Source organism: Ranitomeya imitator, chromosome 6 (assembly GCF_032444005.1).
Source record: "Ranitomeya imitator isolate aRanImi1 chromosome 6, aRanImi1.pri, whole genome shotgun sequence".
In the NCBI taxonomy this organism is placed as follows: domain Eukaryota; kingdom Metazoa; phylum Chordata; class Amphibia; order Anura; family Dendrobatidae; genus Ranitomeya; species Ranitomeya imitator.
Genome location: NC_091287.1, coordinates 77626955 through 77647160, shown reverse-complemented (window position 1 = coordinate 77647160; position 20206 = coordinate 77626955). Strand labels below are relative to the sequence as shown.

The window sequence follows — 20206 nt, the reverse complement described above, 5'->3', positions numbered from 1 at the left end:
ATTGGCACCACTCCATTAGTTTCAGTGCTGGGTCTGCCGGGGTTTGCATTGCATTGGGGTGCCACATGAGCGCTGCAGCCTTTTGGCGCCCACTAGTGGGCTGTTGCTCTCACTTTTTCACGTGTTCTACATTCTTCTGAGGGCACAGCAGCCCAATAACAGCAGATAGTGGACATCTCCTTTAAGGCAGGGAGTTTACAGAAAGTCAGTCTCACTATTTCCAGCTACTCCATGAATTATGTTTGCCTTTCTTGATATACATAAACCTAATACATACAACCTTGCACTTTTGGTCATAAATATGGTCACATTTTTTAAGTAGGAATTACTGTAGATAACTAAATAAGCTACTAATTGTAGAAAAGATGATAATCCACAATTTTTTCCTCTCTCATAGATCAAGCAGTCACCCAGTGGCATGTCCAGTGATCTCCACTACTGGATAGGGAAAGACTCGACTCAGGACGAGCAAGGAGCAGCGGCACTGTACACAACTCAGCTGGACGAGGCTCTAGGAGGGAGCCCAATACAACACAGAGAGGTGCAGGCCCATGAATCGGCCACCTTCAACAGCTACTTCAAGAATGGTGTTATGTAAGTGTGTTTTAGGGTGCGTTCCCACAAAGCTTTTTGATGTGTTTCTCTCTGCATGAAAACCCGTGTTTGCAATGACATGCACAATGTAAAAAAACTACAGAAGAAAAACGTTGAAAGAATTGACATCAGGGCTGGACTGGCCAGGGCCTGTCTGGTCTTGGGCCGCCTTGTCTGATACATTGTTAACAGAATCTGTGTTCTCAAGACCCCCATACTGTTAAGAGTTGTGACGGAGCACAAAGTCGCTGACTCCATCACTTACCCCAGCAGGCCACAGGTATCATTAGAAATATTGGTCTTGTAGTAAATCTTCCTTTCCTCCATCCAGGGTAATATTAGTAATATATCCCATCTGGTTCAAGGGGACGGAGACAACATGGGCCTGTGTGATTTCAAATGCCTGGGCTGATTCAGCCCCAGTCCGTACCTGCTTGACATGCTATGTTTTTTTGAAAAAAATGCCCCTCAGGTCAAAGCAGGCAAGATTTTAGAAATGTCATTGTTTTTACGGTTACTGTCAAAGGCTGCATTTTCTCTGCCCGAAAAAATAATGCATTAAAAAAACTATGGCCCTGTAGGGGTTGGGGGCCAGGGCAACAGCCATGGCCGACAGCAATGCCTGTATCACTCTCTGGCCCCCTTTCCGCATCAGTTGCGAATTCTCTGCGCCATCTGGACTTGCCCGGTACGGTGATGTATTCCTCACAGATGGTTCCGAAATAAAGGAGACACCCTCTGGCTTAACGTCAATATGAACTTGTTTACTCAGCACAACTTGCTCCAATACAGGCACCTCGGGTTTCACAGTCAGTACCTTCTTCTCTGTCCCTGCTCTGTTCTCTCCTTCTCTATATTGAGCCCTAGGTCGGACCATATCTTCTGGTCCCGCAGAGTCTATCCCATCTGGAATTCTTGCCTTACATGAGGGAGTCCTACACCACTTCGCACTGGTTCTAAATACTGCCGCCCAGGCAAAGATCTGCCACATCTTGCTTATGCTTCCCGGCTGAACAAACCTCCCTTTCTGGGGACATATTCCCTTCAGCTGCATCCGCAGCACTGTTGTACTTCTTTCCTCCTAGAGGAATTCTTTGTGTGGCTGATCTATGCTAGGCCCCTTTCTTAACGTTTCGGGGCACAGCGACTTCTGGCCAGGCAGCCCTGTGAGCTGCACGGGCGCCCAGGCCCCAATGGACTAGAACCAGGAAACCTAACTATCTTTGTGCCACTGTACCCCTCCTACTCTAACTATATACTACTGTGCCCCCCTCTAATGGGCAACTATGGATTCTACACCCTTATCACTATACTGGGCCCGGGGACAAACTTTCCCTCACACAAAGTGTGCAAATTGTGTCAAACATGTGAAGGCATGCATTTATAAAGAGCAATACACAAGGGGTGTAGCAATACTCTTGTACTGTACATGGTGGTAAAACACTTTATGTGTAGCAGTACCACCGTGTACGAACACATTAATATACGTATACACTTAAAGGGTTTGGGGAGAAGAAGGGACAAAAACATATTTACATCCCCTACAGCCCAATTCATCAGGACCGGCTATGTTCTTGTCAATCTTGATGAGGGGTCATGCTGAAGTCAGACGCTCCGGATTCATTAAGAGACGCATGCTCCCTAACGAATCTGGTGAGTGTGAAAAATGATGTGCACCTCTGTATGTGCCTTGCCACAAATCTTACTCTAGTCCAAGACTGGAGTAAGATTCGTGGAGTCAGGAATGCTACCACTTATCATGAATTTGATGAGTGCGGGTGTGCCATGCGGGTGTGCCACACTTTTGTTGTGCCCCGGCTCTAAAGACTTTAAAGGAAATGGGTGAAAATGGCAAAAGTTGCAAAGTTTGGTGACTTTTAAGGACTTACGCTAGAATTCTGTTGTAAACGCTTTGATGAATCGAGGCTAAAGCGTGAACAAGTCCTGTTATTTATGTGATTTATGTGCAAAAATTATACTGCGCAGCAAACTTTTTTTCTGATAAGTGCACAGATCTGTTTTAAAGGGAATCTGTCACCACTTTTTTGGGATATCAGGTAAAAATATCACTCGATTCAGTGTCCCCTCTGCATTATACCAGTACTTTTGATACCCCTTAACTGCCCACCTATGATCCATAAATACCGTTTTTATTCCTCCTGTGGTGTATGTAAATATCCTCGGTCCGGTCCAATGGGTGGGGCTTATTGTCCATCTCTCCCCCCTCCTGGCTTGCTGAATGCATTCTTTTCGGGGAATTTCTGCGTTTGCGTATAGTTTTGGCACATGCGCATTCAAATGGCCTCTCGCGCGTGCGCAGTATCCTTTGCCCAACTGTGGGCAAAACCAAAAAACAGTATTGTGCATGCGCCTGCATACGCGATTGCATTCTGTGGCCCGGAAGTATACTTGGGCATCAAAAGTACTGGTATAATGCATAGGGGACACTGAATTTAATGATATTTTTACCTGATATCCCAAAAAAGTGGTGACAGATTCCCTTTAATGGATATAATATATCTACTTGTAATATGTGGTGTTAATGTGCGCTGAGCTCTCTAACTGTAGGTGGATACCGTATACCATACAATGCTGCTAATTGGCATTTTAAAGTAAAATTATTTCGATTTGTAGATCACTTGTACATGCTTTTTCAGTTGTTTCTATTCACATTCTGCTGGACGTACAAGGCATTTTTTCCCTTTTATTCCGATTTTATTCTGTTTTGTCTCTCATACCAGATACAAGAAAGGTGGAGTTGCCTCTGGTTTTAAACACGTGGAGACAAATATGTACAACATACGTCGCTTACTTCATGTAAAAGGAAGAAAACATGTCTCAGCGAATGAGGTATGTGTGCAGTGGGGGCTGTTTTCCCTGAAGTGTCATACTTGGGGAATGACAGTGTTTTATTTTTCCTGTGAGAACATGGCAAAAGGAAAAGACTAAGGGCTCGTGCAGATGACCATAATAATCGGACGAGCGCTATCAGTTGTTTGACAGATAGCACCCATCCCCATGTTATTCTATGGGGCAGTGCACAGGTCTGATTTTTTTCCTCGGACTGAGTTGGTCAGAGGAAAAAAAAGTCACAGCATGCCTGGGTTGCCTCTTATAGTTGGATGGCACTCACCCATTAATGTCTATGGGTCCGTGGAAAACATCGGCCAGTACTCAGATGTCATCCGAGTGTGGTTCAGTTTTCACAAACACACTGAATAGAGAAGACTGAGAATTCTTTTTTATTTAAAGGGAATCTGTCACCCCAAAATTCGAGTATGAGCTGCGGCCACCGGATCAGGGGCTTATCTACAGCATTGTAGATAAGCCCCCGATGTACCCTGAAAGATGAGAAAAAGAGGTTATATTATACTCACCCAGGGGCGGTCCCGATACGTTTCCAGGCCTGTCTGACCTTTCCCGGTGCCTGCGCACTGCAGTACTTTGCTCTGTCCTCAACAGAGCAGATAAAGTATGCCTGCGCCGGAGCCGCGGCAGGAAGACAAGAAGAGGACATCATCGTATGAAGATGGGAGGCGCCGGACAGGGACCGCGACACCCATTGGACCCGAACCGCAGCGGGACCGCCCCAGGGTGAGTATAATCTAACCTCTTTTTCTCATCTTTCAGGGTACATCGGGGGCTTATCTACAGCATTCCGGTGGCCGCAGCTCATACTCGAATTTTGAGGGTGACAGGTTCCCTTTAAATTCTCCACATCTGAGACAATTGGGTCACACTTGGATCAGCATGATCGGACCAATTATTTCGGATGGGAGAAAATCGGTCGTTTGATCCTAGCCTTACACTGAATATGTTCCCTTTATGTTTGTGTATTAATGTAGGCTGTCAATCATTACAATGAGAAGACACACTAGTCACCAAATGCCAAAAAGAACAGAAACCAATCAATAATATAATAATAAATACATTACACCCTCGCAGCAGAATAATGTATACTCTGCTGTATAGCAAGCTGTTTTCAGACTGAACAGAAAGATGAACATGAACGATCTACTTTAGAGATCACTCAAAAGAGCGTGTTAGACGTCCTTGTGCTGTCTGTAAGCAACACTGATACCATACGGACAGCGCACTGATCACTGCAAGTCAGCATGGTAGATCAGATGAACGTTTTTACACATAGACAGTCTATGTACAGTATACAAGAAACCACGGCATGCACGAATATGATCCATATTCTGGATCCGGCTTGTCCATTCTAAGTTAATGCGTGTGTTCTGTTCCCATAGAATAGAAGGTTATTGGCAGCACGTCAGCTGATTACACAACCATGTGCTGCCAAGGACACTGATTTTAATGCCTGCGCTTTTAAGCAATTTTCAGTCTGTGTGAAGAACACGGTGGGCATGTGAGTTAAGAATCGGGCAGACCCTAGTTTTTCACATACGAGTTTTATCAATATTTTTGACTGATAGAGCTATGGGGTTGTTCACACACCCATGTACTTTACATGACAGACTAATTCATACCAAAACACAGAGACGTGTCCTATTTTGACCAGAGTCTTGGATCAAACTCACCAATGTAAGTCTATGACTTTGTGAAAAAATTAGATAACACTCGGCTGCCATCCATGTGCCATCCACGTGCCATTCATATGCCATCCATGTGCCATTCACGTGCCATCCACTTGCCATCCATGTGCCATTCACGTGCCATCAACGTGCCATCCATATGCCATCCATGTGCCATCCACGTGCCATCCATGTGCCATCGATGTGCCATCCGCGTGCCATCCATGTGCCATCCATGTGCCATCCATGTGCCATCCACGTGCCATCCATATGCCATCCATGTGCCATCCATGTGCCATCCATGTGCCATCCATATGCCATACACATGCCATTCATGAGCCATCCACGTGCCATCCATGTGCCATCCATATGCCATCCACATGCCATCCACGTGCCATCCATGTGCCATCCACATGCCATCCATGTGCCATCCGTGTGCCATCCATATGCCATCCATGTGCCATCCACATGCCATCCATGTGCCATCCATATGCCATCCACGTGCCATCCATATGCCATACACGTGCCATCCATGTGCCATCCACATGCCATCCATGTGCCATCCATATGCCATCCACGTGCCATCCATATGCCATACACGTGCCATTCATGAGCCATCCACGTGCCATCCATGTGCCATCCACGTGAGCAAAAAAAGACTGAGGAAACTCTGATGGTAAAAACTAACACATCAGCCACTGATGACAATCTGATCCAAAACACCGATACCAATTGTTCCATTTTGTGTGCATAATAATAATCAGTGACATCTGAATGGACTCTTAGCGTCACTGTTACACGCATGCGCAGTGCGGGGCAGATCCGTCACGGGTATTGCAGATTCTCACAGTATTGTGGGAGCGATGTGACTAGTTCTGCTTGGCCGCCCATTTTAGTATCTGGAAAGAAAACAGATACAAGAATTGCAGAATCAGAAAAGTAAAAGGAAAGTTGTGGAAACCACGGACACATCTCATGGAAGTTTTTTAAGGTTAGATGAGTTTGGGACAAATGTTTGATAGTGTGATATCCCTTTAAGTGAGGCAAGTGTTATTTGCAGTCTTAATCATTCACTAAATGACGATGTCACAAATGCATTGTGCTATGATATGGAGGTGAGACCATGGGTGAAAATAGTCCGAGCACAACCGCACGAACCAATAGAACCTCAATGTGAAAGTGAAGAAACATAGCAGAGCGTTCCCATTGTTGGTGGATCCTCCGCACGCATTGGCGTCATTTCAAGCATTGTTCTATTCTCCAAATACTGAGCTGAAGGCCTCTGTACTGATAACCTTTTGCATTTGTTTCTCTACTCGGTGGGAGACTACAGTATGTTGTTTGTTTCACTAAGGGCACAATTCTGGATCGGTATTAATGTGTACAACTGGCTATAATTACAGAAATGTCCAAGGATTTCTAATAAAGAGGAATCCTTTGCTGCTCTAAACACAGGTTATTACAGTAATACAGTATGTACCCCCACTTTGTGTGGAGCTGCTGTTCAGAGTATAAATACCTATTAAAGGGAATCTGTCAGCAGTTTTTTTTTTATCTGAGGACAGGAATAGCTATGGAGGATATCCACTAAACTAAAACATAACCTTTAATAAATATGACTAAAAAATTCGGATCCTAAACAAAACACACACATGAAAAAACACAAAAAGTGCTCAAGTGAACCAGTGCTCAAGATAAAAGATTGGATCGGTCTTACCAATTCAGACGGACATATGGAATAAATCCCTCAAAATCCATGAGGGTAGTGCTCCCAGATGCTAAGGGCCAAGGGTAGGGAAAATTACACTGCCACTGTCTTCCCTGTAAACCCTTGGAAAAGCTCCTGTCCTGACAAGGACAGGCCCCGAGTGAGCCCTGCTATGGGAATCCACCAACCCAAATGCAGTCCTAAAATGTCTCTCTTCTCCCTACGCGTTTCAACTCCGATGGGGGAGCATCATCAGGGGAGTTATATGGTCAAAAGAGGTGCCAATGGGTCCCCTCAAGAGTCCTAAATAGGACGATCAAGAAGTGCATAAAAGTCTGTATAAGTCCGTATCACGGGTCCCGCAGTGGCTTGGAAGTCCCAGAAAAGTTCCAAGATGCTTGGTTGCGTCTGCAACTTACCGTAGATAAGTCCTTATCTGAGGACAGCATGAGGTAGGGGCTGTGACATAGATTTCAGTGATGTGTGACTTATTAGACTGTGTGCTGTTTTTTTTCAATACAAGGAGTGTTTTATCAGCAGGAGATAAACACTGCAAGACTACAGCTCACGTGCATCCTGGTCCAACTCTGCCCCATCGCTGACTGGCATCTTACTGTCAATATACAATGTACACAGAAAGTTGCTAATCCGGGAGTGTGCGGCTGTATGTATTTCTATGCAACCGATTGCTCCGGTCCCGAGTGCCGGCGGCAGTGCCGGGTATTGATGCGAAAGACTCGTGCGAGTTTCTCGCATTACACACGCAAGTGTGACCCCGGCCTAAGATCTAAGAACGTCAGGAGTGAGATAGTTCGCCTTCTTATATTTATCAGACTGTTCTGAGATTTTGTAACTTCTTTAGCTAAGACATTGCTGTTTTGCTGCAGTGTAAAATATTACTTCTGACTTTCATAGGTGGATCTGTCCTGGAGCAGCTTTAACAAAGGAGATGTTTTCCTTCTTGACCTTGGCAAAGTGATCATCCAGTGGAACGGGCCAGAAAGCAACAAAACTGAGAGGATAAGGGTAAGGAAATAGGGAGGACAGAGCGTTATATTCAATGAAGCAAACAATCCATGATTACCGCAGGACTTTTCTATTCTTTGTATTTCCCAAACGTGGGTTTATAACCCGAAATTGTGGAAAGTTTTTGATTTGGGTAAGAACACATGAACTCATTATTACCCAATCACAACACAGATTTTTTAAATTGACTTAAAGCAGTGGTCCCCAACTCCAGGCCTCGAGGGCCGCCAACAGTGCAGGTTTTCAGGATTTCTTTAGTATTGCATCGGTGGTAATGTGATCATCTGCACAGGTGATGATTCCAACCCCTGTGCAATACTAAGGAAATCCTGAAAACCTGCACTGTTGGCGGCCCTCGAGGCCTGGAGTTGGGGCCCACTGACTTAAAGATTACCAAATACTAAAGGTACCTTCACACATAACGATATCGTTAACGATATCGTTGCTTTTTGTGACGTAGCAACGATATCGTTAAGGAAATCGTTATGTGTGACAGCGACCAACGATCAGGACCCTGCTGGGAGATCGTTGGTCGCTGAACAAAGTCCAGAACTTTATTTCGTCGCTGGATCTCCCGTGGACATCGCTGGATCAGCGTGTGTGACACCGATCCATCGATGTCTTCACTGGTAACCAGGGTAAACATCGGGTAACTAAGCGCAGGGCCGCGCTTAGTAACCTGATGTTTACCCTGGTTACCAGCGTGAAAGTAAAAACAACAAACACTACATACTTACCTACCGCTGTCTGTCCCCGGCGCTCAGCTTCTCTGCACTCCTCCTGCACTGGCTGTGAGCATCGGTCAGCCGGAAAGCAGAGCGGTGACGTCACCGCTCTGCTTTCCGGCCACTGTGCTCACAGCCAGTACAGGAGGAGTGCAGAGAAGCTGAGCGCCGGGGACAGACAGCGGTAGGTAAGTATGTAGCGTTTGTTTTTTTTACTTTCACGCTGGTAACCAGGGAAAACATCGAGTTACTAAGTGCGGCCCTGCGCTTAGTAACCCGATGTTTACCCTGGTTACCGGCATCGTTGGTCGCTGGAGAGCTGTCTGTGTGACAGCTCTCCAGCGACCAAACAGCGACGCTGCAGCGATCCGGATCGTTGTCGGTATCGCTGCAGCGTCGCTTAATGTGAAGGGGCCTTAAGAGATATTAAAAAAATCTCCCAAAGCTGTGAATTAATTCCTACTTTCTATGTCAATTATATACCTATATATATTTAGAGAGAAAAGCATGGTGGCTCAGTGGTTAACACTTGCTCTCCAGGACTGGGGTCCGGGTACAAATCCCACCAATGACAATACGCTAGCAGACTCCGTTACATGGCGAAATCGTTGCAATTAGCGCCATGCAACGGATCCGTTAGCGCACCCATTGATGGCAATGTGCTAACGGATCTCTAGCGCATCGCTAGCGCATGCCATTTTCGGCACACGCTAGCGATGTCCCGTAAGTTTCGGACGGACGCTGCTTGCAGCGTCCGAGGTCCGTTCCTTGCTAGCGCTAGCGGGATCGCCGAACGCGATCCCTTTTGGGACATTGCGTTAGCACAATCCGCTAGCGTATGAGCTAAACGGACTGCCCTAACGCAATGTGAACCTAGCCTTAGTGAGTGTGATAAATTAATAGATGGCGATAAAGACAGATCTCTCTCCCAAAGTATTTCTGTTAGTTTGAAAATGAATGAAATTACCAGTAGTAATTTGCTACTATGATATACGGTAATCGTCAATTATTATTTTAGATTTATATAATACTAGATGGCAGCCTGATTCTAAAGAATCGGGAGTCTAGAATCCATATATACTTTATTTATTCAAATGTAAGAATAATACAATTAATAAATAATAGTTAGAAAGAACAAAAATAATAGGCAGTATATGGAGAAAACACCAAACAAAAGTTCAAAATTGGTGTGAAAATGTCACTGAACCACTTCACAACTAAATATATATAGTTTTGGTAAATGGTATTATCATTTTTTTGATGAAATTCGGCAGGAGCTTGAAGACCAACGTCACTGGGCCCGCCTCCACGCAGTAGGAACTTGCTGTGAGGTAAAAATTCAAAAATCACACCAAAATGGCGGGCGGAGTGTGTCACAGTACGGCACGTTTCTGATTGGTCGCTCGCAGCAGGCGGCAACCAATCAGACACTGTTGACGTCACTTATCTCCGGACATTAGCTCCGGACATTAGCTCCGGACATTAGCTCCGGACATTATCTCCGCACATTAGCTCCGCACATTAGCTCCGGACATTAGCTCCGGACATTAGCTCCGGACATTAGCTCCGGACATTAGCTCCGGACAAAGCCACGGAAGTTGGCAGAAATTGCAGGAAGTAGTATTCTAGGCAATTAATCTCCGGACATTAGCTCCGGACATTAGCTCCGGACATTAGCTCCGGACAAAGCCACGGAAGTTGACACAAATTGCAGGAAGTAGTATTCTAGGCAATTATATATTAGATCTTATAATGATGAAGAGCTGTCAGCACCAACAGTAGTTATATTTTTATAAATTTTTAAATAAAAATTGTTTTTTTTTGCTGTTTCTGCTTTTAAAGGGAACCTGTCACTAATGTGATATGCTAATGTGACTCTGGCCTTAATCACTTAATCCTCTGCTCTTACTGGGATTTTCAAGTTAAGTGGGCGGTCCTATCAGTGACTGACAGCTGTCTCTGCATGGACTCTTATATAAAGGAAGCTGTCAGTCACTGATAGGACCGCCCACTGGACTGATAATCCCAGATAGAGCAGAGGATTGAGTGAATAAAACATGGTGCCCGCAGATTGGGTTGTGATTTCATGGTGACAGGTTCACTTTAATGCTTGTAGATTGACACATGCTAATGAATTCACCAGTGAAGTGGAAGCATTTCCCAAAAGATTGAAAGCTTTTAGAACTGCAGACAAGAATAGACACATATAAATATTATGCTTGTTTGTCCAAATACTGTGAAATGTCCACAAAATGGCAACTTTTGGGCATGGGTTTTCTGTGTCACACCCACTTTGTGTCCCAGATTGCTAAACTTTCCCAGCAAACTTGGAACTTCTGAAAAAAAATTTCTGACAAATCTTGCATGGATTAATTTTATTCAGATAATATTGACTTTCATGTAGATGAGAGATGTGTGCTCTAATCAGTTGTGTCCTACGCACATCTACTTATCGAGTTTCTATCTTTAAGTGAAAGCTGATAAATGCCTTCCCTTCCCAGGCTTGTTCTTTGGCTAAGAGCATAAGAGATGATGAGCGAGGAGGACGAGCCCAGATTGGCGTCATAGACAATGAACAAGATTCCCCGGACTTGATGCAGATAATGACAGCCGTGCTTGGGACCAGAACTGGTGAACTGAAGGATGCTGTTCCCGATGAGAAGGCAGATGAACTGCAAAAAGCAAATGTCAGGCTTTACCAGTAAGTCAGAACCTACAGTCTGAACTGGAGCTCAAAAGCCTGAGACATTGGCCCACATTCATCCGAGAAATTGTACCAGAATTCTGGCGCAAATTGCTTTGAAAATGCAAAAAAAATTGTGCCACCTGTGGTTGTGCAAAAATAATGCGACTTTTATGCCAGTTTCTTCCAGCTTTGCCAGAGCTCATCTAATTCATGAGGGACTGGAGTAAGATTTCCAGTGTGGTGCTTGGAGGCGCACTCCACTTGTCAGACGTTCCTGATTCAATAAGATGCGTGAATTAGGAGCGTTTGACTCCAACACTCCCTGTCATCAAGAACGGCAAGACAAGCTCCGATCTTCATCAATCAAGGCCATTTTGCCATCCTCGGCATATGCAAATGTCGCTGACTAGGCTGGGGGAGTTTCATTTTGGGAACAGCCCAGCATTGCAAGCAGTAATACCGCCCCAATGTGTATGATTGACATCCTCCTGGCTCGCTACATCTTCTCTTCTGTGTTTCCTAGGCACAGAAGTGAAGACACAGTAAGTTAGGTGAATGCCAGTCACGAAGATGGCATAGCACAGCTGGTATCGATCAGCTATGTATCAGGCTCAGTTCCTGAGCCCGCACTATACACCTGCACCCACACTGTCGTAGGACATACTATTAAATAAGTGTTGGTTAACTTGTATATATCAAACTATATATCAATCTACCCAGCTCCCCCTGCTCTATATCATGGGGCATGTATTATATATACTGTATTTAATCTGCACTGTGTAAATAGTTCTTAATTACTATGATATATTAAGGATTTGCAATTTAAGGAGATTCTTAATATATTAAAAAAGTGCTGAAATAATGTCTGTTTTAGAGTACAATTAGAGGTTGATAACTTTTACTTTGATCATATCAACCAAATGTGTCATTTTCCATTTTTACAGCACAAATACATTAACAGGGCAGACTCAATACCACAAGACACATACAGATTGCAGTGGTGACCTCAGAAATATCTATGATCCATATAAAAATATGCTCCTGGCTCTCCGTATCCACTAACTTGGGAGATCTCCTCATTTTATGGCCACGTTCACACATTCAGTATTTATTCAGTATTTTATATCAGTATCTGTAAGGCAAAAACCAGGAGTGGGTGATGAATACAGAAGTGGTGATGTGTTTCTATTATACTTTTCCACTGATTGTTCCACTCCTGGTTTTTGGCATCGGTAACGTGTGTACTACCTCAGTGGCACCCATGGGTAACATGCAAAAGAAAAACTACAGTCCGCATCTCTCCATCTTGGAATGTCTGGTTATAGAAAACAATATATTGCATTGAACATCACAGAAAATATAGGAAAGGAAGATTTTAGGTTTACAATCCCATATAAATATTTTTTCTTCTCTAACCTCTGTTACGGTGTTGCAGACCAGACATAATTTCTTTGCTTTTTTAATATCTTTTTTTGCAGTGTGTTTGAAAAAGATGGAGACTTGGTTGTCGAAGAAATTGCAACAAAGCCTCTAACTCAGGATCTCCTTCAGCACCAGGTTGGTGGGGTATATAAAAGCAAAGCAATGAAAAAAAGATATATACAGTATATTCCACAGGCCACAGCTCCTTTCACGTTTCATTATTGTTACTATTTCATTATGGATTTCGTTGTACACCAAACACATTGGGGGGGAAATTCACCAAGATTGGCATCCTATGTCCTCAGAAAAATTATTATTAATCCGGTTCTTCTAATGTTATATTTCAGCTTTTGGGCTTTTTTCAATCTTCCATTAAAAAACCCCCCAGAAATCTTGAAATTTACACACTGGCCGCTATGCCTAATACTAGGCTCATACTCAATTTTATATTTTCAGTAGACTCATTATGATTACATCTAGAAGAGCAATGATAGGTACCACTTATATACAGAGCACATAATACAGGGTCCACTAAACACAATAGGAGATGATTGTACCCCTTCACAATGACCCAAAGTTTCATCAGCACATGCCCCCAAAATACTTGTAATGCTCAAGTCAATGTGTCAGAGCCCGACGTCTGCTGCCCATGTCAAGGTGGCTGCAGAGAAGAACCGGAAATAAGTTAATATTAGGCCTAGTGGCCAGTGTGAGAATTACAAGATATCAGAATTCTTTCAATATAGATAGTGACATGGAAATTAAGAAGAAAAAGGAAAAAAATTGCATTCAACATAAAAACTTGACTGTAATAAAAAGGTAATTTTATGATGACACCCGCCCTTTATTAAAGTTGGCACGTCTTTGAGCTGTTTGATGCACCATGAACCAAAGTCTATGCCAGCTCTGAGGTTGAGTAGATTATGGCTATAATTTCTATCAATTTCTGATGTAAAATAGAGTGAATATGTTAAGCAACGATTGTTCATGCCCCTCTCCACAAACACCTCCCATATTATAGAAAATCAACAGGATAATGTTGATATATCTGAAAAGTTGCACATTTTTCTGCTTAAGTTTGGATTGAAAAAAAATGGAATGATTACTTTCATGAGTTCACCCTTTAATTTCTGTATCACTAAATACAGTGTTGAAAATAAGTAATTGATAAACTGCCGATTTTGCAAGTTTTCCCACCTACAAAGAATGGAGAGGTCTGTAATTTTTAACGTAGGTACACTTCATTTGTGAGAGACAGAATCTAAAAATAAAAAACAGAAAATCACATTGTATGATTTTTACACAATTAATTAGCATTTTATGGCATGAAATAAGTATTTAATACTGTAGAAAAACAGAACTTAATATTTGTTACAGCATAGTGGATGGGATTTCATGAAATCCCATCTCCACTATGAATGCTCGGACGCCTACGACATCCCTGCGGAGACGGATATGCGGCGCGTCTTTCTAGACCGCAGCATGTCTATTTATCTTGCGCAGATGTGAGTCTCTGCAAGATAAATATCACCCATACAATGTATTGGGACGCGGTGATTCCGCACGGTTTAATGAACACATGCGGAATCACTGCGCGTACAAAAGTCGGCAGCACTTTGGACAGAGTGGACATGTGCTGCGTCCAAAGCTCTGCCGATTACTGACCGTGGGAACATACCTTTAATGAAAAACTGACAGGTCTGTGAGAGCCAGAATTCTTGCTGGTTGGTAGGTGATGAGATACTTATTTCATGCTATAAAATGCAATTTAATTTTGTAAAGCTCATACAACGTGATTTTCGGGTTTTTATTTTTCGATTCTGTCTCTCACAGTTGAAGTTTACCTACGATAAAAATTATAGACCTCTCCATTTTTGTAGGTGGGAAAACTTGCAAAATCGGCAGCGTATCAAATACTTATTTTCCCCACTGTAGGTGCATAACTCATACATACAGTTTGCAGCTTGATCCAAGTTTTAGATTTCTCTCTTGTGGGACTGTCTCTCCCTGTAATACATGCTGAGTGTAAGGGCTGTGTGTATCCAGGGTACTGCTGTCTTCACTTGCTTTAGTATACATTACACTATCCTCCTTGTCTATAGCCTGTTTTCACTGCCCTCCAAGATAAGGCTTATTTAGCATCCAATAATCAGGGAATAAGTATTCTTTGGAACGCTTGTTCCCAATTATCAGCCAGTCTAAAGAGACCAGCAATCACCTGAAGAACAAGAAAAACGTTTGTTTATTGGGTGTGATAATTTTTTATCAAGCTTAAAAATCATCATCCTTGGCAGCACATGGCCTAGTGTAAATGGGAGATGGGCTGCGAATAACATCATGTTCTACATACAAATAGAAGTGTAGGCGGCTGGTCTAAACAGGCCATTAATTATTCACAGATCAGCTTTCATGTTGCCGATCCGTGATTGTTTAAAGTCCGCGGTCGACCCATATTTTCCCCATTGCAGATCTACAGTATTTACAATCTCCTCCCTCCTGCTATCGTTAAAACTGAGAGAAGGGAGATTTGAGCAGCGAGAGCTAGCAGGAGCAGGAGAAGAAGCTCTGATAGATTTGTATCTGTTTTGCGGAGCATTCAGCTACCTGACAGACTAACAGGCATTCTGCTGCATCAAAATGATAGAAAATGTTTAATGGAGACTATTTAGGAAGTTTCTTAAATTTGCACTTTGAAAACAAATAAACGCAAATGTATAATCCTGTACAAAGGTTGACCTAACATTAAAGAATCCCCTGAAGTTAATGTTTACTGTAGCTGACACTGACTTTACTAAATAATAGGAAGCTAGACACAGAACCAAATGTGGGCTTTCTCCAGCATACGGATTATACTCGCAAGAGGTTTTGACTTGTGTCCTTCCTGCTGCAGGACTGTCACATCCTAGATCAGGGAGGAGTCAAGATTTTTGTCTGGAGGGGGAAAGATTCCAGTCCAGAGGAGAAGAGAGCAGCTTTCAGCCGAGCAGTGGTAAGTGCAATAATCACATTACACAATAGTAACACAGTATAAATAGAGAAATCTTCTTGCCTTAAGCCAGAAAAGTTTTTTAATAAATAATAAAATAGAAAAGTACAGTAAGTGTATGTTCATACGCAGCATTTTAGCAGCATCTTTTTAAACAAAGAAAAAGCTTCATTTTACAGTACCAGCAAAGACTATGAGATTACAGAAATCTCATGAACATGCCTGGTTTTTTTCTGATTGAATTTGAGAACTGCAGCATTTCTTAAATCTGCTGCACGTCAATTCTTTCAGCATTTTTGCACCCATAAAAAGAAATGAGAAAGTTTAAAAATGCTGCAAAAATGTAGCAAACTGGTTTTGCCGCATTGTTTGTTCTATTTGTGTATAAAACAAACTTTATTAAACGTGTACTGTGGACAAAACATGTAAGCAGCATAAAAACCGTGCTTTGAATGCAGCATTTTTACTAACAAGAGAGCAGGTTTTGGCTGCATAAAAAACTGCAAAAATGCTGCATGTGAACATAGCCTAATGGTTGGTGGGCTGATCCCTTGGCGGCCTCTCGATGGTAGAGATCTGATGCAAACTCTCATTCTTTTTTTTGTTTCTCATAGTAGTTATTTGCAAACCTAACTGTGTAAATTAGGGGTGTACAACCTGCAGTTTGGGGGCCATTGCTGTCAGTGACTGCTCACATGTATGTTCCATGTTAAAGCGAAGAAGAGTGGTGTGCATTGTGGAAGCTAGCCTGAGTAATGGTGCTTTGTGGAAGCCGGCCTGAGTAATGGTGCATTGTAGAAGCTAGCCTGAGTAATGGTGCTTTGTGGGAGCCGGCCTGAGTAATGGTGCTTTGTGGAAGCTGGCCTGAGTAATGGTGCATTGTGGAAGCCGGCCTGAGTAATGGTGCTTTGTGGAAGCTAGCCTGAGTAATGGTGCATTGTGGAAGCTAGCCTGAGTAATGGTGCTTTGTGGAAGCCAGTCTGAGTAATGGTGCTTTGTGGAAGCCGGCCTGAGTAATGGTGCTTTGTGGAAGCCGGCCTGAGTAATGGTGCATTGTGGAAGCTAGCCTGAGTAATGGTGCATTGTGGAAGCTATCCTGAGTAATGGTGCTTTGTGGAAGCCAGTCTGAGTAATGGTGCTTTGTGGAAGCCGGCCTGAGTAATGGTGCTTTGTGGAAGCTAGCCTGAGTAATGGTGCATTGTGGAAGCTAGCCTGAGTAATGGTGCTTTGTGGAAGCTAGCCTGAGTAATGGTGCTTTGTGGAAGCCGGCGTGAGTAATGGTGCTTTGTCTGGCCATCCTTGGTTCTCTTACTTATCTGTAGAATGGGGTCACGTGACCCTTGTGGTTCTCAGTGATGAGTAGATGAAGTGGAGAGTTGGCATCCATGTATGCGGCTATCAACTGGAGTACTTGTAGTAGTGAAGCACGGTAATTTCAGCAAATCACAGAAACTAAGATAAAGAGAGCCCCATGCATGGTGTCCTTCTAGAGTGTGAGCTGAAGAAAGTGTTGTCCATACCGCAGTTAGATGTCAGAGTCCTGGAAGTGGAGCCAACACCACTCATTAATGACATCACATATTTATGGTATATACTTTCACTATGCCGTAAATGTCTCGGATCTTAATAACTATTTACATCTTACTGTGGCCCTTGGAATTGGTTCAGCCTTACAGTGTGGATTGAATTCTCTGACGATATGGCCAGACTTTTATAGTGGTGTGACCGTCGACTTTACAGATACTTATAGGGTGGGCTGTAAGCTGGACATTTGTCTTATGTCCTTATTTACTAAAAGCCCCCTTGGGTAAAATCAAATCACGCAGTACTTAGCAGTGTATGGAACATTTATTTAAGAACTGAATTGCAGTATTACGTGGAAACTATATTATTTGTATTTATTGATTAGGCTTGCTTCTATGGTGCCAACATATTTCACAGTACTTTATGTGCATTGTGTAACTCACTCTCCCCATAAGGGACTCACATTTGTAAGCATTTTAATTGAATTATTTGGATACTTCGCATATTTGGTACTATATGGCAGTATGTATGGTTCTTATCACTTAGCTGCTGATTATTTTAATTGTTTTGAATAAATCCTTTTTTCTTGCCCTATTTTAAGCCAGACGTTAATTTCATCTGGGTTTAGCGGTTCTTTCTCAATGTGTTTCCATCTATTGAGAGTCATCTATTTATTTCCCTGGTAAGACTTAGAGCTTCTGATTGCCGTTTTCTAATTAATCTTAATGTTTTTTTTTTAATATGCCTTGTTTGTAGGGTTTCATACAGGGCAAAGGATATCCGGCTACAACTAATGTGGAGGTGGTGAATGACGGAGCTGAGTCAACCATGTTTAAACAGCTTTTCCAGAATTGGAAACATTTTGGAGAGACGCAAGGACTTGGAAAAACCCACAACGTGGGCAAGATTGGTAAGAAGCCTTCACATTTATCTGGTATTGAAGAATATAATAAAAGAGATGGTTAACAGCAATGATGGTCAATGGGTCTAAGCTCAGCCATTTAATTACCCTGACCATAGAATCTGTTAAATGCGTTCAGATTAGATAATTGGTGAGAGAATCGAGCTGTGTAAAGGGAGGGAAAACAAACTCTTGTTATCAGACTAAAAATTACATTAGTATTGCTGGATTTTACCAATGTCAGTGAAATATCTGGCTATTTCTGATAAAGATAAGAGGGATCATACACTGAATAGTTTGGACTCCTCTGTGATGGATTGTGAGCTTTAATTAAAACTCTGCTCTGTTTAGCTAAGGTGGATCAAGTGAAATTTGACATTAATGAGCTGTATGCCAGACCTGACTTAGCAGCAGAACAGCGGATGGTGGATGATGCTTCAGGGAATGTGGAGGTGAGTAGATAATGTTTTCCACAGGCATCAAAGAAGCCTTAGGTTGTTCTTCTCTCTGACGGCCTCTGTCTGTATAGCCAAAAAATGATGTCAGACATTTTACTGATAAATCTACAAATTTTTCTGAACAGTCTAAGTATAAAATGTTTGACCTCTTTTGCGTGGTGTCCAACTTTTTAGCCGAACACAGTACTATGATGATATTCACTTCCAACTATACAGCACTTGTTACTAGAGATGAGCGGATCTGACAAAATTTGCCAGAACATAATAAACGAAAGATGTAAAAATTAAGAAAATACTTATGCTCACCTCTCCAGCTGCTCCCTGTCCGCTGTCCGGTCCTTTATGTCTCCATTGTGTCGTATCTACAGCCCAGTGTTAACACTAGGTGGGGGCTTCTGACCATGAGCAGGCCCCAGAGTTAACTATGTATGTGCGGTCACCCTCCAGGGTCTGTGCCCGAAAGAAGTAGTCTGATGTTCCCTATAGGCTGAGACATCTGGCCTCAAGTAAGCCCCGGAGCATGTGCAGTGGACTCCAGAGCCTAATCTGGCCTACTGTGAACCCCGAGTGGGAAAATGAGGTACAACAGAGGCTTAGAGGACAGGACAGTGTGCAGGGAGCAGTGGCGGGGTAGAAAGGTGAGCGGTGAGGTGAGTATGTTTTTGTTTTCTTTTTAACCTTTTTTTACCAGTCCTCTACTGTTCAGCAAGATGGCGGCCTCAGCTAGCCACCATTTTGCTGAATTTTCACAATGCGGAATACAAAAAATCTGCAAATTTTTGTAAAATTCTGATTACTCAAATAAATGTTTTAAATTCTTTTAATTAGCCGGCCTGGCGCAACATCATTGTTGCAGCATAACATGCATGTCGTGTTGGCTAATTGAAAGGAAAAGCGCAGATGATGTCGCTCCCATCAATTGACCACAGGTTACTGACATGGCCGATGGGCAGAGTCCTGTGAATTGATTCACACCAACTAGAATCGCCAGTTCAGATGACACAGGGTTTATTAGTCTGTTACCATGTAAACATATAGGGCTGGATAGGAGCTGTACAGAAAACTTATTGAGAATTTTTAACAGGATTGTCTGAGACTTTAACACTGATGGGCTATTGGAGCACCCGCTAGGACCGTGGGGTACTCGGGCTGGGTCTGGCGGTACTTAAAGGGGAAGGTCACGGCAGCGGTGACCCGGTCCGTGGACCTGGGCGTCCAATTAAAGGGGATGAAGTGTAGTGGCAAATAAAGACTATGGAGAAATATTTGTGACGCCACCTGTGATGCTCGGCCAGGGATAGCCGACGCTGCTTAAAGGAACCACTGGGGCTGATGGTGTTGCAGCAGAGTTGATATAGCTCCCCACAGGTAGAGCTTAGTTCCCAGGGCTACCTGTGCAGTTGGTAAGGGATGATAGATAGTAGGGTGCAGGACTGAGGGTGCAGAAAATAATTGGAGGACACAGGTATTGCAGTTTCCTTTACCTTTTACTGGTGAAATTGCAGGTGCAGTCCAAGGCACAGGTTACAGGTGTTAATGCGGTCCAGGCAGCCTGGGAGTAGCTTGGGATCCACCTAGCCAGGTGGGTTCGGAGGCCTTCCTTCAGCGCTGAATTCTCTGTCCCTTGCTGCCTGAAGC

The 20206-nt window shown here is 43.2% G+C and overlaps 1 protein-coding gene across 1 annotated transcript in view; it reads left to right on the top strand.

The window, feature by feature from the left end:
* The window catches only part of VILL (villin like), a 92892-nt gene that overhangs the window by 57876 nt on the left and 14810 nt on the right, over positions 1-20206 (top strand). The window contains exons 4-11 of the mRNA XM_069729803.1: positions 398-594; positions 3336-3444; positions 7756-7866; positions 11093-11292; positions 12756-12834; positions 15590-15688; positions 17966-18119; positions 18462-18562. Of these exons, the coding sequence (XP_069585904.1) occupies positions 398-594; positions 3336-3444; positions 7756-7866; positions 11093-11292; positions 12756-12834; positions 15590-15688; positions 17966-18119; positions 18462-18562 (1050 nt within the window). The remainder of the gene's footprint in view (positions 1-397; positions 595-3335; positions 3445-7755; positions 7867-11092; positions 11293-12755; positions 12835-15589; positions 15689-17965; positions 18120-18461; positions 18563-20206) is intronic.